Genomic DNA, 25,450 nt, shown 5'->3' on the forward strand with positions numbered 1-25,450 from the left:
TAGTTCATCAACAACAAAGACGTTTTGCCAGCAAAAGTAATTATTGTTGTTTATGTCATAGAGTAAATATTCTCTGGTCATAGTTGATATTTGTAACATTCAAAGAAGATCTAAGGATTATATATTCTTCCTTTGCTTAGGATTAACAAAATGATTCTTTGTAAATTAAAAATCACAGGGACTACAAACCAAACTGTAATCAGCTGAGCAACCTTATCGTGTAATTTTTTGCACAGCATTCAACACTTGTTGCCAGTAAGTAATCTGTGCTTCAAAATTCACGATCTCAAAACCTTTTGTTTTTGTTGTTGCTCAACGCAACATAGGTATGTATTTGATTGCTAAAAATAAACTATTAATAATTATATATTTAGGCAGACTAAAATATGTTGTTATAAGAATGATAAATATATTTTGCTGCACTATTTATTATAATTTGTCTTGTCGTATACTAGCAGACCAACGTGGAATGGTGTATTTTATATTTTATCTAATTTCTTGTTTTTCCTGTTGTAATTGATAGTTGTGAGTCATCTTTATTGGTTTAACATGAACATTATTATGTATAGTTTATTACTCAAAACAGCAGTTTGTTGAAAATATGACGTATATATATGAACCTTCGTTTTATTTATTTTTTCGCCAAACTAACAACACAAAAATACACCAAGGCTCCATCCTGTTCTTTGTATATTGCATAAGAGTCGCCCCAGTTAAACAGTACCTAACATAGCTATCTTAGATTTTAGAACGTCTGCCTAGTTTTTTTTTTCAGGACATTTTTCATATGGCTAATGGTATATTGAACTTTCTAATTTCTAACATATACACTGTTAGGATTAGTTGAAGAAAATGAGTTTGTATAAACAGATGATTGAAGTAGAACGAGTTTCAGTGCAAAGTAGGGAACGAGTTTACAATACCGGACCACTCTCCAATTTCTATGAAATTTCGCCTACTGACTAATTGTGACCTCCTAATCACGAATCTGCATGTAATAATTGGCGGTCAAATATGGAAATCGAAAAAGAAACGAAATAAACTATGTTCTCTTAACATAACGTAACCCTACCATAAGAACAATAGCTCCATGGAAGACGCCATTTTCCCAACATGAAGAAATCAACAGGCAAGACAAGGTATAGTTCTCTTAGCTAAAAAATAATTTTTCTTTGATTTTATGCTAATGAAACCTAACCTAACAGGCCTAACCTAGCCTCGTAGGCATTCCTCGTCTGACGTCAGCGAAATGGTTGTGCGTAAAGGAAGACCATTAACAAATTGCGAAAGAAAGATGGTTCCGAATTGCTTTGTATGGACAATCACTGTGTTAAATTGCAAGGTTATTTTACAAGTTCTACACGTAAATGTACAATTTTAACAAGTGACCACCAGATATGAACTACATATACATCATCAGGACATCGAAATTAGTAAGTAGGCGAAGTTTTATAGAAATTGGAGAGTGGTTCGGTATTGTAAACTCATGCCCAAAGTAGATAAGTTGTTCACTAATATCATAGATAACGTATGAGCCAGCACATGTATGTTGCAAATCCCTATATTATAGTAATGCATCTAAATCAAAAGGATTGAATCATGAGAAGAAGAGATATGTATAAAATGTAAAATAATATCCTTCCAACTTAAGGTTATAATTCTAAGAACCTTGAATGTTTTGAAGTGAAAAAAATTCCCATTTTTTTTTTACAGAACTTTCCCAGTTACCTGTTCCATAAAAATCAGCCGAGCTGGAGGAGAGTGAGAACAGTAGTAATAAAAACACTATGAGCTATACGGAGAAGCATGAAAGTATATCGAAAGAAGAGTGGATGAATCGGTTAGAAGGTTTACACATTCAGAGAGCAGATATGAATAAGCTAATTATGAATTATTTGGTAACAGGTGAGTAACAGTTTGCAATTTTTTTCTCAATTGTATTTATTTATGATTAGATACGTACATGTAAATATTACTTGAATCTATTGTCATAATTCAGGAAGGTGTTTGTAACATGTTTTACAGAATAGAAAACCCTGCATCAACTCTTGACTCTTCCTACATATCAATTACAATATTTTGAATTGTACCATATTCTTAAGAGTAGAAATGATAGGCATATGTTAAATAAGACATATTTTTTTTTTAAGAATGTGAAAAAGAAACCCCTCATCTTTTTGTGTTAATCATGTACAGCTGAGCATTGTTTAATAACTGCAACAAAAACCAAGGATTATCTTCTTCAAAGAAGATGCTTTAATATAGAGTAATTATGTTTGGCTTGTAATGAGGTAGCATTCTGCAAAGTAGATATACATGATGAAAACTATGAAGCATATAGGGGAGAAATATTAAGAAAATTATGTACTAAAGAATAAAATGGAACTTATTAATACCAGGTTTTATTACTTTGAATTTTCTTAATTCCAGAAGGATTCAAAGAGGCAGCAGAAAAATTTCAACAGGAATCTGGCATTAAGCCTTCAGTTGATTTAGACTCGCTGGATAACCGAATCCGGATTAGGGATGCAATCCAAAATGGCCACATACAAGAAGCCACTGCATTGGTCAATCAGCTTCACCCTGAATTGCTAGATAATGATCGCTACTTGTACTTTCATCTGCAGGTACGTAGCTTAATATTGTGGGTAAATATGCAGTATGGCCCAAACAGATTTCTTCAAATTTACAGGAGAAACTACTTACTGAAATCAGTTTCTGTAGCATTGTTGAAGTTCTTCAAGGTATTTTCTTTCGCGGAAACTGAAAACCTCACCATAGAATGCTGCAGAACAAGAAATAATCACTTTTTATGTAAGGAACTTGCATTTTCTGTAAAGCGACAACATTATGCCGTTGTTTCCATTATGTACCTGCAGATGGCAAGAGTGTCGAAAGTCATGCAGTCTCGCCACTGTTTCCAAAGGTGCCTTTTTTTTTTTGTAAGATTTTTTTTTCTTTTTTTTTAACTATGCTAACCTAACCTAGCTTTGCCGGAAATGGTCCGTGGAGCTATCCGTCAATGGTTCATGGGGCTATTGTGAATAGTTTTTGGGGTTATCGTGAATAATTTTTGGGGCTACCTGTAAATGGTTTGTGGGGCTATCCGTCAATGGTTTGTGATGACATAATGAACACGAAAGTAGGTATTTTTCGGTGAAGAAGGTTGAAACACTGCATATCCCACTCCAAATCGACAAAACACAAGCACGATGCGCGATGATCCATGACGAGTGCACGCCATATTGTCTGTTACCCAAGCGGAACAAGGAAGACAAATAATGACTCGTAATATGAAAAGTTGACACTATTTTATGGAAAAAGACATAACTTCACCTTAAAGAACTTCCGCAATGCAGAATAGGTAAATATCAATGCTAAAATTAACGAAATAAACGAGTGAGAGGTGTTCGGGCGATATCGCATAATTACCATATCTTGTAGCAAAGTTCATGATTTTGTGTCAAACATTTCTCAATTTGCTTCATCATTGTAGCCAGAGTGATATTGTTGCATGTGATGCTGTGAGGCCCTTGAGTCATATTGAGTGGACTATAGTGGCTAATGCTTACAAATAAATAATAATAAAAGTAGTAATCTCATGTATTATTTATTCTTAATAATGTTTGCACAAAGATTAATCTGTTCTGTAATAATATACTTAAATTTTTCAATACCAATATAAAACAAAGAGAAAGCTAGAATAATTTCTTGGATAAATAAAACCTAGTTATTTCCCAGTGTTATTAATTTTAGGTTTTAAGCCACAAGACACTGAAATGTGTATCATGAGAGTTTTGTAATTTTCATCTTCATAATCCGGTAGCTTGGAGGGATGCTGCACATTAGAAGGAAAAAAATTAAAAGACAGGGAAGGGAGAGAAAATTTGTATATGTGTGCACACATACACAGATACATTTACCCCGTAGATATAGCACCATGCCATGAAGGCCTTACACTTACATGTTCTCGATCTCGACCATTTTTGGTAGCGTTGTCACCTTTCAATCAAGGGGTCCCAGCTTCGATGCCTGGTGGAGGCACATAGTGGTTCGGAACCAACTTTGAACTGTAGGTCCAGTTCCGATTATCCTTGCTGTGCATAAAGTGGACTTAAAACACAAACTCAATCGACCATTTTTGGCTTTATACGTGGACAAGGCCAGAAAAATTCCAACCTTAGATCACCCTGAGAATTGAACCTGGGTCTCCCATGTGTCACTCAGACATCCTGCTGACTAGACCACTGGAACTCCACACATAGGCTGTAACATGCACGTTATTTGCCATTCTTTGAGTTCAGTGTTTGTGTTTTTTTACTTCAGCAACAACACCTGATTGAACTGATTCGCAGTGGACGAGTAGAAGAAGCCTTACATTTTGCCCAGGAGCAGCTGTCGGAAGCAGGAGAGATGGATCCGGCTGTTCTTAGTGAATTGGAACGTACTCTCGCACTTTTAGCATTTGAGGAGCCCGATAAGTCACCCTTTAGCGATTTACTTCATCCAGCTCATAGGCAAAAGGTAAGATTTCATATATTTCTTTATTATGTGATTCTACGTATGTTTTAGCTCGCATAGCATAATGCTTAGTGCACTTTTGGTGCAAGTGGTTCTGGATTCAATTCCCGGTGGCATTGGAAGCAATAGTGGTGGACTTTGATTCCGAAAGTCAGAAAAACCATAGTGATGCACTGGTCAGACCTTGGCTTTCAACATGCCACTTGGACCATGGGATTTGTTTCTTTTTCTGATTCATTTCTTTTCGTATCAGATTATAAATGGCAACTCAATCAATTGAAAATTGATTATTTGTGTTATTACTAGGGAGCGGAAGTTGATGACCTAAAAAATATAGGTATATGACCTATAGAATGTCCTAAAAATGGTAAAAAATGACCATTAATTTGTTAGTTTCAGGTTAAAAGTTGAAATGAAAAGGAAATTAAACAAAATGCAATCTTGCTTTAAAAAGAAGGTGCCAAATGATACCATATGCACATTCAATTAAAATATGCAATGAGGATTTCCAATGGAAACAACCGAATAATTTTAGAACAATTTAATGAAAAAGTTGTATACACTGAATGAATTGGTGTGCAATGCATTAATTCACCTTGGTGAATAGACTCAAGAATATTACCAAAATGAAAGAAGTGTTATGACGAAAAAATACACCGAATATTGCGAAAAATGCTGAAAATCAGGGAAAATGACCTAGAACCTGAAAATTGGCAAAAAAGCAAAAAAAAATGCACTTTAAAATTACCTTTCTTGAGTTCTAGACGAAGTGTAATATTGTGTATATTTAATGGGCATCGTGTCCGAGATGTCAGAAAAAAAATGACATTTCATCAACTTCCGCTCCCTAGTTATTACTGACCACTGTGTTACTTGCATACAAGGGAGAGTAAAATAAAAACCTTAATTTGTCTTTTTTTCTTATCTAGTAGATTTCTGTATGTAGAGTTGCACAAGTTTGCTACATTTTAGCACAGACCTATTGCTGATCTGCATAAATTTTAAACTTTGAGTTAGTGCCTGCATACCTTAATGAGAATAAGTCTTTGGGGTCCACATTCTGTCATTTATGAGCCACTGCAAAGGCCTTTCCACCCATCTGCCTGCGAATTGAGCCCATTGTCGAACTTTCTCCTCCATTAGTGAACTTGCTGGTGTGGTAAGCATGCACAGAGATATTGAATTTTCATTTGCCGAGAAATTTCAGTAAGTTATAGGCTAACAGAGGGCAATAAACCACTCCTCTTCACCGGTGCAAGTGTGTATAGGAGGCACCATCTTGAAGATAACAAATATTTTGAAGCTCACTTGCTTAGTGTTGCATCCTTGAGGTTGTTTTGTAAATAATAGTTGATACCTCATGTATACAGTCTGCCCTACAATTTTTATTGGACATTTAAGGTTTTTATTTGACTCTTGTAATATATTAGTCATCTCTCTATGGGAGAAATCACACCGAAGAGACAAGGTGCAAGCGACACTTGTTTCTTTGCTCACTTCGCATGGTACCAATGTAATTGCATTAATCAATTTATTAGTCACCCGAAAGAAACGTAACAAGAGACATTGTTACACATAAAGAGCATTTTAAAATTTGTGCAAGTTATTGAAACTCAGGAGAGGCATGCTGTGTATGGGAAATGGAGAAATAATATGAACTGACCTCAAACTGTATACATGATACTTTCCAGCCCAGATAAAGCGAAGACATAAAGACTAGAGAAATGTTTCCCAACCTTCGTAAACCCATGTCCTAGTATTTTTTTCTTTTTTGCCCTTAGCCCAAGATTTTCCTCGTAAATACCTTTCCAGTATTTAAGATTTTATGCATGAATTAACATGTACCCATGAAATTAAATATGGATATTGATAAATAAATTCTGGTATAATCAAATAGAGTAATAATACGTAGTTGGATTTTACGTAGGATTGTTGACAAATATAAAAATATGGATGATTAAGTGGTAATGTAGTCTCCTTGTAATTAAGTGATCCCGGGTTCGATACCTGGTGGAGGCACATAGTGGCATGGGTCTCACTTTAAACTGTAGATCTAGTCCGGGTTAGTCTATTTCTGCATAAAATGGACTTCAGAAACGAAAACTCACAACTCAAATATGATAATGGGATTGTGTTATTTGTCAACCAATTTCATCAGAACCTTTCCAAGCTCAGTATAGTTGATACGAGGGCCCGGCAGTTGAGAAACAGTGCACTAGAGTACTTTACCATGTTGACTTATCTATTTTGGACTAAAGTGCATCCATGTGCTGGCTTTTTTTAAATAAAAGCAGTCACTTCGTAAATTGCCAAAACATGGCCTCTTTAAACAATGTTGAAGGCAAATTACAGCCGATAACTGCATCAAAAAACTTGATAAAGCGAAAAGAACATTGTGTTTAGAACTTAAAACATTGTACATATTGATACTTTATTATATCAACAAATATATATATCTGCATTTGGCAGATTAGCGAGGCTATGACATCTGGACTCGCAGCCAGTATAATTTTATGCAGGAATTGTGTGTGTGTATATTTGTGATTGTGTATTCATCCATCTTATCTTATCACAATTCATCCTCATCTTTGCGATTAGCCAAAGGGGCAGAAAAGTAAGGTAAAATAAACCAGTCAATCATTGTGATTCTTGACTTTTTATTGACTTCTTGATTTCTTTACTTTTTCTTGACTCGTAGACACCCTGTTATATAGAATGATAAGTCCCTCCCCTTCTTATTTATAATCTGCTTAAATAGAATTTTTAATGAATAGAGTAAAAATGGCCACATGTTATAGCTTATGACTTTGTCTTGCAGGTAGCCAGTGAACTCAATGCAGCCATCCTAAAAATGGAAAATCAGGAATCGACGACTCCGAAGCTAGCAAATTTGTTAAAACTAATCCTCTGGGCCCAGGATGAGTTGGAAAAGAAGAAGATAAAGTTCCCGAAAATGACAAACCTCGCAAATGCAATTGTCGAGAATCCTAAATGACAGTGTGCCGACGAAGACATGGACACCGATCAGTGTGGCTGAACCACATGGACGAACTTTGGTGGCGTTACGTTCAGTCATGTGTTCAGCGGGATATATGCAATAGCATGAACTTTTCCTTCTGTCGAGGACTATCAGTCAAAAGACTAGGTGAACTTGTTTTATGCTGTTCTTCTGCTTTCAAGGGAAAAAGAGATATTTTTTTTAATAAGTGTTTGCAAGTTGGAAGGCTTTAATATTAGAGCAATAAGGCTATTTTATTATTAATTTAAAAGTTTTATGTGATATTATAGTTTGTACCCTTTCAATATGATGCCTTACTCTGTATAACATTGTACATTTATTTTAGAACTTCTGGCATGTCATAATGTTTACAAAGTGCAACTGGCTGGCATATGGAAAAGTTGTTACTTGTGCAACATTGTGCAGGAACATTTAACAAGTAGTTGTGGACACATCAGATGACTATTTATACAGATTAATTGCATTATGTACAATATTGATAACTTAGGAGCCTGTATTTAATATCCCCTCCCCCTCACGACATTGGAAATATTAGTTTAGTATATGTGTATAGCGTGTAAGTTATTTTGCGCCTTCCACATGTTCATTGTTGATTTTCTTCAGAGTACTTTGAACCTGTTCGTAACTATAAATGAATTACAATTTCAAAGGTATTTCTTGTGCATATTGTTGTTTTTCCTTGTAGGGATGTCCTTTACGTAAATCTAAAAGGTTTGCCATACCAGTAATCAATAGTGTACAGTCAGAAATAAAATTGATGTTGAGGGGCCAATTAAGACAAATTAATATGGTTGGAATTAAAAGTTCCCTACTCGGATCTTTCTGGAGCCCATTCCAAACAACATATTGCAAGCCAAACTTCGTGTAGTGCTATGCAGACCATATTGAAATGTCAATGGAAGAAAGAAATTTTTTTGCCACTTCCATCCCATAATTCTGGATGGCACAAAGTGCCCAAGCTCATGTTCACCTTCAGGAAGACAGAACTTAATTTATTTTCCTGTAGTTTACGGTTATTACAAGCATAAGAAAACAGTTTTTCTTTGTGACGTTTCAGAACACGCGCTCCTTTAATCAGACATTAATTTTCATTTTGACAAAAAAAACTGTTTTCTTATGCTCGTAATAACCGTAAACTACAGGAAAATAATTCTACAATGCAAGCAATGCGTACATACAAGAAAAACTAGAACTTCATTTTACTATCAGATTAAAAATTATAGGTACTAGAGTTTGGACTCCAATTAAAAATTAACCATTTCTAATTCGTAAGATAGGAATTATTGTTTTGTTCACGTAAAAACTGCAGTGACGAAGTGAGAGTTGGATGGAGGAGGGGGGGGGGGGGAAGCAGCATTCAACTTTCATCATGCTCTGCTTTATCTCCTGATGTTGCATCTGATATATTGTAATCGTCAAAGCAACCCTGTGGGAAGGAGTTACCAAATCCTACTGTTTATCTCCTTTGAATTGGGTGAGTTATGGCTGGCTGAAGCAAGCAGAGAGGGGATACTGTCATCTTTCAAGCTGCCAGACATTGGAATAGCAATGTTTTTTTTTTTGTTTTTTTTTTTTCCGAAACTGGAAAATTCAAAAAAAGCGGACCTGGTGTCAACCGAGCATTAACATCTTGCCACTGTCATACACCAGTGGTGGATTCAAGATATGGGGAAGGATGGAAGATTGTTTTTAGTTTTCACCCTCCTCTTCACAAGTGATTGCTCAATTTTAGACTTCAAAGGAAATGAGCGGAACAAGAAACTGCAGCTGAAAAACTTGACAAGATGTAGAAATGATACAATGCCGATGAGTTACATGATCTGCATAAAAAAAATGCTCTTGTGCACATCTTCAAGGTCACCTTGCAGAAAATCATCTGCATACTGGTGCTATACCAATGTTCAATTTTTGTGATTCTTTATTGTAAGGACATGCAAAAACAATAATACATACTCCATGTGCACGTTCACTTTTAGCTTCATTCCGATTTATAACTTTTTTTTTTTTTTTAACTAATCTTCAATTTGTAAGCAACAAAAGAACAGTATAGCTAAACACTACATAATCTCTTTACCAAACAAGACTGTTTAAAACAATTGGCACCCCATAAAACCAGTTTGCAGAATCACTTCTAACTAAACGTGTGTACTTAGTGTAAAACATACTGATTTGTTTAACATAATAATAATTAAGGTACTCACATTTTCCGCGAAGCTGTTTTAAATTATTTTCTATTAATTTCGGTAGCCACAGCCACCATCCTCGTTAGAATTTGTTGTGATGTTGCTTGGTGCGTTTGTTGTTTTTTCCTAAATCGCTGCTGTCGCGTAATGTCGTCTGCTGTTCACCGGTGTTACCGTATTTACTCATGTATAATGCACACTTTTTTCCATGATTTTGGGACACTTGCATTGATTTTTCATGTTTACAGAATCCTATCATGTTATATATCGTTGTAAAGCTTAAATCCTGCAGTTTCTGAACATGGCAACAGTATTCCATTCAAGGTAACGACACTAATGTAAAATGCAGTTGAAATAAGTTCATCACAAAATGAAGGAACGTTCTGATTTCTATGGTACTTTGGATGAAAGAAAACATAAGGAAAAAGAAAACAATATTAAAATGTATTACTGGCCAAATAATAATAATATATATATGGAGTGTGCAAATCCCTTAATGGAAGAAATCTTGTGCTGCTAACTGCTAGTTTGAAGGTCCTGAATGTGCCTCATATAAATGTTACGTTAGTCACAGAAAAAGTATATTTTGAAGTTCTTTAAGAAAAAGTCAAGATGGAATGAGCAAAACAACATATAAAAGTTTGAAGGCCATTTCACACGATTTTTCACTATGTAATGTAATGTTCTGTGACACCAAGAAAAGCATCTTCCGTCACATGGGATGCATATCAGCAGTATTTGTTGGGTGAGAAATAATAGAAAATAACTTCCTGCGCAATGCAAATCCATAATGTCATTTTGATCTCGCTTTTTACTATTACACAATAAATATGGTGGTTAAAGAGTGCACGCTTTGGGATGCTAAACACAGTGGAGGGAGAGGGGGGAGGTGGCATGGGTTGGAGACATTGTTTACACAAGAGGACATTCTCCTCTTGGTCCAGATAGCAACAGGTGACTCATTGAATAGGTGATGTTATTCACTGTTGATGAGCATAGCAACAGCTTTACGGCCTACAACTAAGGAAGCCAATTATTTAAACTGGATTGTACTGGGCATTATATAAGAGATATAATTTTGTGTAACTTTTACTCATCAAAAACGAGGGTGCGCATTATACACACGTAAATACGGTAATTGCTGCAGTAATGGAAGCCAGGCATGGTGTGCCTGACCATAGTGCAAGCAGATAGTGCTAAAATCGCAAGCATCGACATAGTGGACATGTATAATTCAATACCCATAAACCTAGCCCTAACATCAGTTGAAAAGTGGCTGACCATAAACAAAGTAGCCGAAACTGCCAATTTGCTAGAAGTGTGCTTAAGACACAATTATTTTCAATTTGAAAATAATTTCTATGAACAATCTGAAGGCCTTGCCATGGGAAACCCACTATCGGCTCCCATAGCAAACACAGCTACAGTGGAACCTCGATTTTACGTTTTACAGGGGACTAAGCTGAAAAAAATGTAAAATTGAGGAAAATTTCTTAGCATTTTGCTATGTTGGGACCATCAAGATTGAATGTATAATGCGAGAAAATGTAAAATCGGGGTGTCACTGTAATGCATTTGGCTGAAAAAAGCACGCTCCAAACCAGGGACCTGTAACGTAACGCAATTCATTGGTATTTGTCACCGTTCCACGTTATTTCCGTACCGGGTAACGCGTACCGGCCCAAGTGCCGTGGACCGTTCCAAGGAAAATACCAGAACCACTTGGTAAGGCAAACAGTAACGCTTCTGCTATACCGTTCCGTTCGTACCCGAGAGTGCTTCGGGGACGACAGCTTTGGGTACACAGAGTGGAACGTTAAAATACCCGTACCAGAAAGCATGGAACTTGTTCCTTCTCTGAATGCCGGTTCCGTTACGGTACGTACCTCTCCTTAGAATCATACCGGTACAAATTCATGATGGGTATACCTGAAACTTTAGGATCGGGTACAATTGTAACAAAACCTATTTTCAACAATTCAAATGGGTATTTAATGGATCAGAAAATATATGTCACGTAACTCTTCATTTTAAAACTTTCATTGTTGAATTCTTGAAAAATCGATAATAACTAATATTATTGGAGGTTGTAGGCAATATATATATAAAAATTAATATGGAATCGTGAGATTTGTTATTTATTAATAATGTTACTTTTATATGACCAATACACGTAATATTAGGGTGCAAGGTGATGCCAACATATTAAAAAAAATCTTTTCAAGCAAGATATTGAAAGTTCGACATGATGATAATTTATGTAATTAGAATATTACCAACTAATACATCTGGAAAAAAGGGAAAGTTAATGTACGCCATATTGAGAAATGTTACCATATAAGTTACAGATTTTAAATTCGGGTTGATCTGGCATTGCCAATCAATATGATTTTGATAAAACTGGAAATTAGACGCCATATTGAATAAAGTCACTTGTTAAGATAGAGAAGTGAAATTCGGTTTGACGGTAGCTTATGCTAATTAGAATATGACAATTCAACATGATTGTGGAAAACCGGAAGTTGGTGGATGCCATATTGAAAAACGTTACTTTTTAAGATAGAGAAGTGAAACTCGGTTTGACGGTATCTTATGCTAATTAGAGTATGGCAAATCAACATGATTCTGGAGAACCAAAAATTTGATGGACGCCATATTGAAAAATGTTATTTCTTAAGATATACGAGTGAAATTCGGCTTGATGGTAGTTTATGGGAATTAGATCATAGCAAATCAACATGATTCTGGAAAACCGGAAGTTGGTGGACGCCATATTGAAAAATGTTATTTCTTAAGATATACGAGTGAAATTCGGTTTAATGGTAACTTATGGGAATTAGAGCATGACAAATCAACATGATTGTGGAAAACCGGAAGTTGGTGGACGCCATATTGAAAAGTGTTACTTTTTAAGATAGAGAATTGAAACTCGGTTCAACGGTAGCTTATGCTAATTAGAGCATGATAAATCAACATGATTGTGGAAAACCGGAAGTTGATGGATGCCATATTGAAAAGTGTTACTTTTTAAGATAGAGAAGTGAAATTCGGTTTGAGGGTACCATATGCTAATTAGAGCATGGCAAATCAACATGATTCTGGAAAACCGGAAGTTGATGGACGCCATATTGAAAAACGTTACTTCTTAAGATATACGAGTGAAATTCGGTTTAATGGTAACTTATGGGAATTAGAGCATGACAAATCAACATGATTGTGGAAAACCGGAAGTTGGTGGACGCCATATTGAAAAGTGTTACTTTTTAAGATAGAGAATTGAAACTCGGTTCAACGGTAGCTTATGCTAATTAGAGCATGATAAATCAACATGATTGTGGAAAACCGGAAGTTGATGGATGCCATATTGAAAAGTGTTACTTTTTAAGATAGAGAAGTGAAATTCGGTTTGAGGGTACCATATGCTAATTAGAGCATGGCAAATCAACATGATTCTGGAAAACCGGAAGTTGATGGACGCCATATTGAAAAACGTTACTTCTTAAGATAGAGAATTGAAACTCGATTTGACGGTAGCTTATGCTAATTAGAGTATGACAATTCAACATTATTGTGGAGAACCAAAAATTTGATGGACGCCATTTTGAAAAATGTTATTTCTTAAGGTAGAGAAGTGAAATTCGGCTTGATGGTACTTTATGGGAATTAGAGCATGGCAAATCAACATGATTCTGGAAAACCGGAGGTTGATGGACGCCATATTGAAAAGTGTTATTTCTTAAGATATACGAGTGAAATTCGGTTTGATGGTAGTTTATGGGAATTAGAGCATGGCAAATCAACATGATTCCGGAAAATCGGAAGTTGATGGACGCCATATTGAAACATGTTATTTCTTAAGATATACGAGTGAAATTCGGCTTGATGGTAGTTTATGGGAATTAGAGCATGGCAAATCAATATGATTCCGGAAAACCGGAAGTTGATGGACGCCATATTGAAACATGTTATTTCTTAAGATAGAGAATTGAAGCTTGGTTTGATGTTGGCATATGCTAATTAAAGCATGGCAAATCAACATGATTCTGGAGAAACAAAAATTTGATGGACGCCATATTGAAAAATGTTACTTCTTGAGGTAGAGAAGTGAAATTCGGCTTGATGGTAGTTTATGGGAATTAGAGCATGGCAACTGAGCACGATTGAGTCGAAACAAAATAGTCGCTTGGTTTTGACTTATTCGGTAACATTGCACTTTCCACCGCAAGGGGTAGCTTTTGTGATTGTGAGAGCGGTTATGAAACAAAATTATAACGTGTATAGTACATTTATGTAAAGATGACACTTAGGAGAATAAGTCTATATATCATACATACCCTACAGAGAATGAGGTAAAGCATAACTGGAGTAAGAAAAACATGCATTTTCAAGGTAAATGTAGATATTGCAGTTCCGAGCACAGCCGAAACCGGTCAGAAGCTCAGCCAATCTCAATTGCAGTCACGCTGACGCTATGGATGATGGGAAACAATAAGCCTCGCGTGACTGCAGCTGTGATTCCGATTCCGTGTGGGAAACGACCCAAAAACTAGTTCCAGAGGCGGATAACAAAATAAATGGCAGTGCAATCAGTGCGGCAACTAATTTTCTTATTGAAGTGAAGCAGCTTAGTTAGTTTTTGGAATACATTGCGTAAAATTGTTTGTCTTCATAGGCAGTAGGTGAATTGATGGAAACAGTTATACGAATTTGTGGAGTGATTTTGTGACTGTTTTCAAATTGTAAAATGTATAATCACTCCTTGTGTAAAAGAAAAAGAAATAAATGTTATAGCATACTGTTTTGTTGCGTAGCAACCAGTTGTAAGAAACACGTGAAAAGAGATAACAAGAAAGTTTGTGAGTAGTTCGAATCTCTTCAAATCAAGCATAAACTAATGTATTCATTTAGTGCAAATAAGTTATTTGAAATAACAAGTATGTTCACCAGAGAACGGTGTTGTGATTTTGAACTATTTATATTACTCTTATTTCATAATTTGCTGTGAAGTAGAATAGTGATTTCCTGAACATAAAGTAAAATGCTCAAGCCTCTACGGCACTAGCAATTTGCAGTCACGAAATGGCATTAATTTGGAAAGAAAAGTTAAATAAAATAAATAAATAAATAACATGCATAACACAAGAAGAAACATCGCAATGTGATTCTGGACGTCAATTGTTGAATTGTGTTCTAGAGTTTATTTTTCTATGTTATTAGAATATTAATAGTATCCTGAGAGATATTTCGTATCGTGGTGCTTGGAACCGAGCAGTAGGTAATGAATGCAGCCTTTCGAACCGTAGGGACACAAGCTCGGACTGGACCGTTTTCTCAGGGATATTTTAGACATGAGACAAACGACATGGGATTTCACACCAAATCAACAAGGATCCCTCAGCCCAAGGCAGCTTTCAGACCGAAGCGACATGCGACACATGTCGCTTGGGAGCGGGCCAATCAAGAGCAACCTTTCACACCGTAGAGGCATGACGCGCCGCACAGGCCAGCATTCGGTTGGTGAAATCCTCAAGCGATAAGTGTCGCGTGGCGCTTGTCACTTCGGTGCTAAATCTCCCTAAAGCAAAACACTCATCACGCATGCGCGAAAAACAAACCGCGGCAACACGTTGCAAGCTATTGAAGTAATGGTCCATTTTGAAGGACATGCAAGTGACAAAGCGACACATGCAGCTTATCGTGTCGCCTAGATTCGCACAATAGCAGTAAACGCTTGCTAATAGACTGAAGACACCATGTCGCTTGTCACTTCGTTCTGAACTGCCCCTGCGGCGCTTTGCTTCTGAGTACCATTCCTTTAAGGAGCTTTACGACCGAAGTAACAAGCGGCACGAGAATACGACACATTGAATGGGTACTGATACGGTCCAGGTATTGAGCGTATGGCTACAAGGCTTGGTCTTCATGGCCAGAAGAAGATAAATCATAAGCAGATGTATTCTGTGTATATTCTTGCTATATCATAGGTTCAACTCGCATGAAAGAGTTATGTCTATCCAGATTTTGGTGGCCAGGCATGTCAGCAGAGATTACGGATTTTGTAGCGAGCTGCAATACATGCCGAGCTAATGCTCCTAAGGTCCGCAACGGACCCGATTCTTCATGGCCTCTCGCTTCGTACGTGAACGAGAGATGGCATATAGACCACTTTTTCTTTGCAGGGCGTAAGTTCCTACTGATAGTAGACGCCTTCAGCAAGTGGACAGAAGTATGGCCTGTACACACATTGGACACAAAGGAAACGATCCGCTGGCTTATGCAATCTTGCGCCACGCTAGGGATACCAAATACTATCGTATCCGACAACGGCCCAACGTTCACTTCTCTCGAATTTCGTAACTTCTGTCTTAAAAATGGCATCAAACATGTTACTTCACCACCTTATCACAGCCCTAGCAACGGCTTAGCCGAACGATACGTTCGTACTGTCAAAACCGCTCTTGTCAAGCTTATAACTGACAAACCCAATCTGAGCACGCTTGAACTTGATATGGGGATCGCCAACCTTCTTTTCATCCTTCGGAACACGCGACTGGGTGGAAAAGGAAGCCTACCAGCACTTTCGGTCTTGAAACACCAACCCAGATTTTGGTGGGAACCAAACAATGTGCCTCTGTCGAGTGAATCTCCGTTCAAGCCGAGGAAGTCAGCAAAGTTTCGGAACGACTCTTCGTCGAAATATGGTACTTTCGCCATCAACTCAGCAGTTTGGGTTCAATCACCTAAGCACGGTACTCCAAATTACATCCCAGGAGTTGTCATTCGTCGAATTGGGGATAGCATCCTCTACGACATAATGTTGGAAGATGGAATCAAACGAGTGGTACATCCCAGGTGGTTGAAGAGACGTGTTTCACGTGACACTGCAGATGAAGACGACTTCAACGTTACAATACCAAATAGAAATTCAGCCAACCCCGGTGGAACAGTACCAGAACCTACCCCAGGCAGAGCCGGATACCCAGGACCAGGTCCTAGCACACCTCACTCATCTCCGAGAAGGTCTGCCAGGGTTCGCCGCCCACCAGATCGATACGGTCACCAGCATACCTGATTTTTTTTTAATGGGACACCTGGAGGGATGATACGGTCCAGGTATTGAGCGTATGGCTACAAGGCTTGGTCTTCATGGCCAGAAGAAGATAAATCATAAGCAGATGTATTCTGTGTATATTCTTGCTATATCATGGGTTCAATGTATTTGAATGTTTCGGACATAACGTCCAGTTTATATTAAATATGTTAATTGTTCACCGTCTGGTTTTTATCTTGTGCAACTTACATTAATTTACATTATCATGTCCACAGCGCCAAATTGGTAGGTTCGGAGTGAAGGACATGATAATGTAAATTAATGTAAGTTGCACAAGATAAAAACCAGACGGTGAACAATTAACATATTTAATATAAACTGGACGTTATGTCCGAAACATTCAAATACATTGAACCCATGATATAGCAAGAATATACACAGAATACATCTGCTTATGATTTATCTTCTTCTGGCCATGAAGACCAAGCCTTGTAGCCATACGCTCAATACCTGGACCGTATCAGTACCCATTCAATGTGTCGTATTCTCGTACCGCTTGTTACTTCGGTCGTAAAGCTCCTTAAAGGAATGGTCGCTTGCTGAATGGTTTGTTGGACCATCATGCTCAATGAATGATATTTTACAGTCTGGCAGTGTTACTAGTCACATCAGTCTGAACGTCCCGTGTAGCTTGTCTCATTGGCCTGTATGTTTCCTTACACTCATGTCGATGACACTAAGGGAGTTATCATAATAATAATAATAATAATAATAATAATAATAATAAACCTTTTTGTGTAATTCATACACAAATATTCAGAGTTACCAAGGGCATTCCACGCGTATACTTTCTCCCGTATTATTAATGAAAGTCACGATAACTGGACGTGGTTGACTGTCCAGAATATCTATTAGTATCTTCACGACCACTGTACCAGATATTGTAGAAATTATCACAATCATAGAAATGCTCCAAGTAAAAGAATCAGACGTTGCAACGAAAACTCCATTTACTTACATTATAAGCTGACGAATTTCTAGTAGACGTGCAGACACCAACGCCTCTAGTGGATATCATAATGCACAGGAACAGCCAGAGAGCGCAGAACAATGCCGTTTTCCACACTACCTATTTAAGGGGCTGTACCAGGAGCATTCGCTCTACTCGGAGTGCGTCTAGTATCTGAGCGATGCTCGCCGAGTAAAATTTTCGCTCGTTCAGCAGATAGTTCATTTACTTGACGGTGTGTGCTCATTGATAAAAATATCACAATTGTAGACGTAAAGGTACAGTTGCGCACTAGACAAGAGAATGGTTCTAGTGTAGTGCGAATCTAATATAATTATTACTATTGCTTCTCAAAACAATATCCAGGCTCTTATGAATGAGAACTGAACCGAACATTTTTCACAAAACGTTATTCGAAAATTTATTTTTCACACACTTGCACAACTTTCCAAAACTACGGTGTATTTGGAACAAACAACACTTTCATTTTAAAGGAATCACAAACAGTGGGAAAATCTATTACCTTCTGTTACTTGTACTTTTTCTTAATTACACTATATCACACCGTTGATCACAAACACTCGAGACAAAAAAACGATATATTCTATGGCTTAAATATCTTAGATGAGCAAGGTTCAAGTTCGCTCAGCGAGCAAGTGAGCAGCGCTCGCCAAGCAACGATTATTTGGCCGTCAAGTAGTTGAGCGATCCCTTTGCTCGCTGAGGTTAAGATACTTGACGCGTCCTTGATTTCCTACTCTATGAATTCTTTACATACTCCACTCTCCTCTGTAAGGTATGTGTTATATATAGGAACGTGAAGTTCTCGTTTAAACGATAAAACCGAAAAGTTGAGGAAAGCAAAATTATGTGTATAAAATAGATTTGGGTAGGCAAAGGAGGAAAAATTTCGATCTTTCGAGATCGCGAAATAACTGGAATTATGCCATTTTTCAGAAAAATACAGAATTTTATACTTTAACGCAAAATATGCAATATTAACTGGCGATAACACTTCTTCTGTTCAAAAAGAACTATATATCTAAAGCGCAATTCTGTCATTTGTAGTCTAGCTGGTGATAGTTCGATTCAAAAAAGATTGTCACGCATTATTTATTGCAGTTTGGCGCAGACATATTGACAGTATTTAACCTTGTCCTGAAATAGAATTTGCTCATGGGGGGGTTTCTACCCAGAAGGGAAATTTTGTAGGAACGGGAAAATTTCCAATAGAAGCACATGTGTTTCGGAGGGGGAGGAGGAAGGCATGTATGTGTGTTTTCGGTTTTCCAGAATCATGTTGATTTGCCATGCTCTAATTAGCATAAGCTACCGTCACACCGAGTTTCAATTCTCTATCTTACGAATTAATGTTTTTCAATATGGCGACCAGCAACCTCCGGTTTTTAAGAATTTTATTATTTGCCATGCTCTAATTCCCCTAAGCTACCATCAAACAGAGTTTCAATTCTCTATCTTAAGAAGTAACACTTTTCAATATGGCGTCCATCAATTTCCGGTTTTCCACAATCATGTTGATTTGCCATGCTCTAATTTTCATAAACTACCATCAAGCCGAATTTTACTTGTCTATCTTAAAAAGTAACACTTTTCAATATGGCGTCCACCAACTTCCGGTTTTCCACAATCATGTTGATTTGCTATGATCTAATTCCCATAAACTACCATCAAGCCGAATTTCACTTGTATATCTTAAGAAATAACACCTTTCAATATGGCGTCCATCAACTTCCGGTTTTCCACAATCATGTTGATTTATCGTGCTCTAATTAGCATAAGCTACTGTTGAACCGAGTTTCACTTCTCTATCTTAAGAAGTAACGTTTTTCAATATGGCATCCATCAACTTCCGGTTTTCCACAATCATGTTGATTTTTCATGCTCGAATTAGCATAAGCTACCATCAAACCGAATTTCACTTCTCTATCTTAAGAAATAACACTTTTCAATATGGCGTCCATCAACTTCCGGTTTTCCAGAATCATGTTGATTTGCCATGCTCTACTTAGCATATGGTACCCTCAAACCGAATTTCACTTCTCTATCTTAAAAAGTAACACTTTTCAATATGGCGTCCATCAACTTCCGGTTTTCCACAATCATGTTGATTTATCGTGCTCTAATTAGCATAAGCTACCGTTGAACCGAGTTTCACTTCTCTATCTTAAAAAGTAACACTTTTCAATATGGCGTCCACCAACTTCTGGTTTTCCACAATCATGTTGATTTGTCTTGCTCTAATTCCCATAAGTTACCATTAAACCGAATTTCACTTGTATATCTTAAGAAATAACATTTTTCAATATGGCGTCCACCAACTTCCGGTTTTCCAGAATCATGTTGATTTGCTATGATCGAATTCCCATAAACTACCATCAAGCCGAATTTCACTCGTATATCTTAAGAAATAACATTTTTCAATATGGCGTCCATCAAATTTTTGACAGTAAACTTAGTTCGGATACGCTCAGTATGTTATGATAGGTACTGTAAGTTTCTGTTACAAATGTTACCCGCTTCACCCATTTCTATCCACGTATCGGTATTTTAATAACAAGCGCTGGTCATAGTGCTTCAGTACCGGTTACCAAGTTCTGGTTCCATTTCGTACCCGGTAGCCACCGTTCAGGTACAGTATGTGCGGGTACGATCGTACCTGTTCCATCCGAGACCCGTTCCACTCAGTACCTGAAGCGAATGGGTCGTTGAGTAACGGTACGCCTAATTTACCCAGGTTGTAGGTAGGTCCAATCTGTCCGGTATTGTGTGGAACGCCAATGCCATTGTAACGCATATCGATAGTTCCGTTCGTAACTTGACAGCGTTACAAGTTGGGTTACGTTACAGGTCCCTGCTCCAAACTCCGGAACTCAAATTCATCAGATACGGACAATACGCTGATGACACCATAGTCATGTACAAAGAACCCGAAGAGATTAACCTGTTGTTGGAAAAATAGATAGCATCCACCCCAGACTAAAATTCACCATAGAACACGAAAAGCAGGGCAAAATCAATTTCTTGGACCTCACCATCAGCCACGGGGGCAACAAATTCACAACCACAGTTTTCAGAAAACCAGATGCAGGTACGCCTAATTTACCCAGGTTGTAGGTAGGTCCAATCTGTCCGGTATTGTGTGGAATGCTAATGCCATTGTAACGCATATCGATAGTTCCGTTCGTAACTTGACAGCGTTACAAGTTGGGTTACGTTACAGGTCCCTGCTCCAAACTCCGGAACTCAAATTCATCAGATACAGACAATACGCTGATGACACCATAGTCATGTACAAAGAACCCGAAGAGATCAACCTGTTGTTGGAAAAATAGATAGCATCCACCCCAGACTAAATACCCCATAGAACATGAAAAGCAGGGCAAAATCAATTTCTTGGACCTCACCATCAGCCACGGGAGCAACAAATTCACAACCACAATTTTCAGAAAACCAGATGCAGGCAACCAATATATCCATGCACTATCCAACCATCCACCCAAGCAAAAGGCCAACGTATGGCTAAACTTCTTCCGAAGAGCCTTCTCCTACTGTTCCACAGAAGAAGACCTGAGGGACGAGATAGCACCCATCACAGAACTGGCACTAGAACATGGATATACTGAATGTCAACTCTCCACATGGTGCAGCAAAGCTGAAATCCAAGTCAGACAACCTGCACCATCGCAACCAGATCCCAGTAACAAAACCAAGTGGTTTGCCTATCCCTACCATCCTACCACATCCAACCGCCTTACTAAAGCCCTCCGCCCCTACAACATCCAAATAGCTGACCAACTAAACAAACATAAACAGTACTTCGTCTCCCCCCTCAACAATCCAGGTGTCTAATGATGCTGAATACGAGTGCAAGGCTCATTACATCAGCAGATCCATCAGTGAGAGAATTCAGCAGCACCTATCAAATGCAAAAACTGCACAACCCACCACCGGACTTGCCAAGCATATCAAATTCCGCAACCATAAAATTGAGAAAGTGCATGTCAAATACAAAGCACACACTCTCATAGACACAAAAATCAAAGAAACACACACCATCATGCATTACAACCATAACTGAACATAGATAGTGGTCGGGCACACCACGCCTGGCTTCCGTTACTGCAGCAATTAACACCGGTGAACAGCAGACGACATACACACAGACATGCAGGCGACAGCAGCACACCTAGCGGCGATTTAGGAAAAAACAACAGAAACGCACCAAGCAACGACACAACGAATTCCAACGAGGATGGTGGCAGTGGTTACCGAAATTAATAAAAAAATAATGTAAAACAGCTTCACGGAAAATGTGAGTACCTTAATTATCTATTACCGTGTCTCTCATTCCCATAGTATGAATAATAATAATACTAACAATAATTCACGAAACATTTAATTTTCAGAAGCAAAAACATCTTTCATCAAATCAAACGTACACATACATACAACAAAGTACTGATTCAACATTCACACATTATGTTCCCTTTCACAAAGCTCATCTTAGAAAACAGCAGCATTTACACTAACAAAAAAATAAATACTCCCAACCTCCCTCCCTAGATATTTAACAATGCACAAATTTACAAATGTTTCAGTCCAAAATTAACAAGTGTTCAAAAACAAGTTCACATGATACACAACAGTTTACAAAACAACTTTCATCAATATCTCCAAAACATTCTTTTAAAGGTATACTAGAAAAACGTTATGAAAAGTTTTGTATAAAAGAGAAAAACAGATATCACATATGCTTCTGAAAAGTTACACTGTACATGTAAAAAATTCAACAATGGGTCTCCAAATGCATTAAAACAAGGACAAAATGAACTGATCATTTCATGCTGAAATAACCAGGGGTTCTGGCTAAATACAGTAGAGCCTAGATTTTATGATTTTGAAGGGACAAAGAAAAAAAAATGTAAAATTGAGGAAAATTGTAAAACATTTTACTATGTAAGCACCACGATAATTGAAAGTATAATGGTGAAAAATGTAAATCCCAGGAACGAAAAATCGTGGTTCCACTAAAAACCTTTTGCACAAATGAAATTATTTTATCCTACCAATTAGAAGCATTTCTTAATGTTACCATTCATTATACATTTCGTTAGGTCATTTATGCTACCATCTTCAAGTAAAGGCAATGATCAAGAATAAAAGTTTTGGTAACAAATTAACGTATTCCAAGTGCATTTTAACATCATTGTGAGACATATTTCAAAATTCTGAAATTAGTTTCCTGCATTGCTTTTCTATTTACTCACAAAAGCATTCTGGGTTATGGCTAAGAAAATTAACTAAAATACTTTCAGACATAGATAAAAAAATGCAAAACCTTATTTCGGTTTGGTATTGAATCATTAAAAGACCAAAGCATTTCCACAAAATGACACTATTCCACAATGACCCTGGTTGTACACTAGAATCTTGAAACTTTGTTCTAGTAATTAACTTATAAAAATCATTTCTAGTTTAATTCACATAATGTTCACAGAAGCAATGAAGTACTCTGCTTCTTGAATATGTAATGTACTGTTTATGAAATTCAATATCTTTGCAAATAACATAGATTATGTAGCAACTCATATTCCACTTAATAAATATCAAAATGCATGGGGAAATATATTACTTATTCAATCTGCTGAAGCCCTTATAGAAAAAACTATAAACTCATAGTAAAGCACAATCTGACCAATGCATTCTGAAATATAAGCTTTGCCACTATAGTGACCAGTCCAAAGAAAAACCTTTTTCTTAAAGTTTGTGAATGGATCCATCATTTCTCACCAACCAAGGACATATTCCATCGCTCTCACCATTATACTTTGACTCTTTTGTGGAGTATTGCTTCTATTTAAAACCTACAAAGAGAATGCAATCATCAATAATTTGGATAAAATGCACACACATCATTCACTTACAAAAAGAAAGAAGAAATAATGAAAGTAAGTGGAGAAAAATACTAATGTTATCTCATCAGACATTGTTCTGTACTCCAATCTCACACTACTACATGTATCCTATCTCAAAAATACATGCAGGGTGTCTACAATTTCATTAAAAAAAATCCCCAACTTTTCCAGGTTTTCTAGATCAAGAACCAAAATTTTCCAGACAAAACCCATTAAGGCAATTCACGTACGAGGGTAAATCGAAAAGTCTTTCTGCCTAGTTTTTTTCTAGCTTGTTATAAGTGTTATTACAAAAGCGAGATATACGAGCGATGAAGTTGGCTTTTCTTGGAACGGCCCTATTGTAACTTCAGATTTCTTCCATGGCACGGAACTGTTACCAGTTGGCAAAGATGGCCTGAGTGCTCAGGAAGTCCATGCCATATGAGCAGCGAAGTGTTATTCATTTTTTATGGTGTAAAGGACAAACAGCCACAGATATCCACAGGGAAATGGAGCCAGTGTATGGGGGCACGTGTTTATCAGTGCCATAGGAAATGCCACGTTCAGTGGTAATGTTCTTCAGATGAACACGTCTATCAGCTTTCACCATTTCACCAACACAGGTAATGTTGTCCGGTGTCAGCGAGGAACGAGGTCGGCCCGATCGCTCATTGTCCTCCACATTTTCCCGTCCATTTTCAAACTCCTTGCACCACAACTGCACACTTCGCCCTGATAAACACTTGTCCCTATACACTGGCTCCATTTCCCTGTGGATATAATATGTGGCTGTTTGTCCTTTGCACCATAAAAACTGAATAACATTTCACTGCTCATATGGCGTGGCCTTCCTGAGCACTCCGGCAGTCTTTGCCAACTGATAACAGCACCGTGCCGTGGAAGAAATCTGAAGTTACAATAGAGCCATTCCAAGAAAAGCCTACTGCATCGCTATATCTCGCTTTTGTAATAACACTTATAACAAGCTAGAAAAAAATTACGTGCAAAGACTTTTCGATTTGCCCTCATATTTAAACGTGTTTGTATATTTTAGCTAACACCACACTTAGAATGCCATTTACCAAGTTTTTAGAATACTGACTTCCATACAAAAAGTGAAAAGAAAAAGTAAAGTGCACCCCTGTGCATAGCACCACGTCATGAAGGTGTATAGGGGGTGTGGGGGTAATGCCCCACACTTTCTTGATCCGGTCGTAAGTGGGGGTGATGTGATCAGCATCACGCCCCTGACCATCTTTACCCCCCAGGGTTTTCGCCAGATACCCATGTTATTCGACGCTGGGTGGGCGCCGGTGCCGCTTCCAACGTTCCCGGATTTTAACCGGCCGGGGATCGAACTTGGGACCTTTAGCATGGTAGTCAGATGCATTACCGACTGAGCCACCGCGGCCACGAAAAGAAAAAGGGAAACTGAATAGGAATGACTGTGTGGCACGTACTGACTTATGGTTAGCAAAGAATTTTTTTAAATAAAAATCAACCATTATAGCATCAATACATAATTCCAGTAAAATTCAGTAATATCTGCATTAATCCTAATATCTAGCAAACATAAGTCAAAAATTGTAAGAAGAAAATGGGAAATTCTAATAACCACTTAGTGTAGTAGATTTCTGCATGAAAATAGTTTTCAAAACATGACCTTTTCCTAGAGTATTTAATGTAAAATTTCTACTGTAACTACCGGTAATACTCAGTACATCTAATTGAAGTATAGTTTGTCAATAA

General features: G+C 37.4%; 2 protein-coding genes across 6 annotated transcripts in view; one reads left to right on the top strand and one right to left on the bottom strand.

Moving 5' to 3' along the window:
- Window positions 1-245: 245 nt before the first annotated feature.
- Window positions 246-8,193, top strand: Hou (GID complex subunit 8 homolog protein Houki). Of its 2 annotated transcripts, none has more exons than XM_083112814.1 (5): window positions 246-326; window positions 1,714-1,905; window positions 2,431-2,627; window positions 4,327-4,524; window positions 7,340-8,193. In XM_083112814.1, exons 2-5 carry the CDS (start codon window positions 1,788-1,790, stop codon window positions 7,514-7,516), a joined length of 690 nt encoding a protein of 229 aa, XP_082968940.1. In that variant the 5' UTR covers window positions 246-326; window positions 1,714-1,787; the 3' UTR covers window positions 7,517-8,193. The 2 variants fall into 2 exon arrangements, with proteins under 2 accessions (XP_082968940.1, XP_082968941.1); XM_083112815.1 differs by having other exon boundaries at window positions 2,434-2,627.
- A 13,989-nt stretch (window positions 8,194-22,182) lies between these two features.
- Nup35 (nucleoporin 35) overlaps window positions 22,183-25,450 on the bottom strand; it is a 38,079-nt gene continuing 34,811 nt past the window's right edge. For all 4 annotated transcript variants that reach the window (XM_083112528.1, XM_083112529.1, XM_083112530.1 and 1 more), the window contains exon 7: window positions 22,183-23,668. In XM_083112528.1, coding sequence (XP_082968654.1) covers window positions 23,591-23,668 — 78 coding nt within the window. In that variant the 3' untranslated portion in view covers window positions 22,183-23,590. The remainder of the gene's footprint in view (window positions 23,669-25,450) is intronic.

Source organism: Lepisma saccharinum, chromosome 26, assembly GCF_977018435.1.
Source record: "Lepisma saccharinum chromosome 26, izLepSacc3.1, whole genome shotgun sequence".
Taxonomy (NCBI): Eukaryota; Metazoa; Arthropoda; class Insecta; order Zygentoma; family Lepismatidae; genus Lepisma; species Lepisma saccharinum.

Excerpts from the sequence above, each read along its gene's own strand:
- Hou (XM_083112814.1), top strand. The coding sequence starts at position 1,788 with ATGAGCTATACGGAGAAGCATGAAAGTATATCGAAAGAAGAGTGGATG. Across the intron at positions 1,906-2,430 it reads TATGAATTATTTGGTAACAG|AAGGATTCAAAGAGGCAGCA; the intron begins GTGAGTAACAGT and ends TCTTAATTCCAG. Across the intron at positions 2,628-4,326 it reads ACTTGTACTTTCATCTGCAG|CAACAACACCTGATTGAACT; the intron begins GTACGTAGCTTA and ends TTTTTACTTCAG.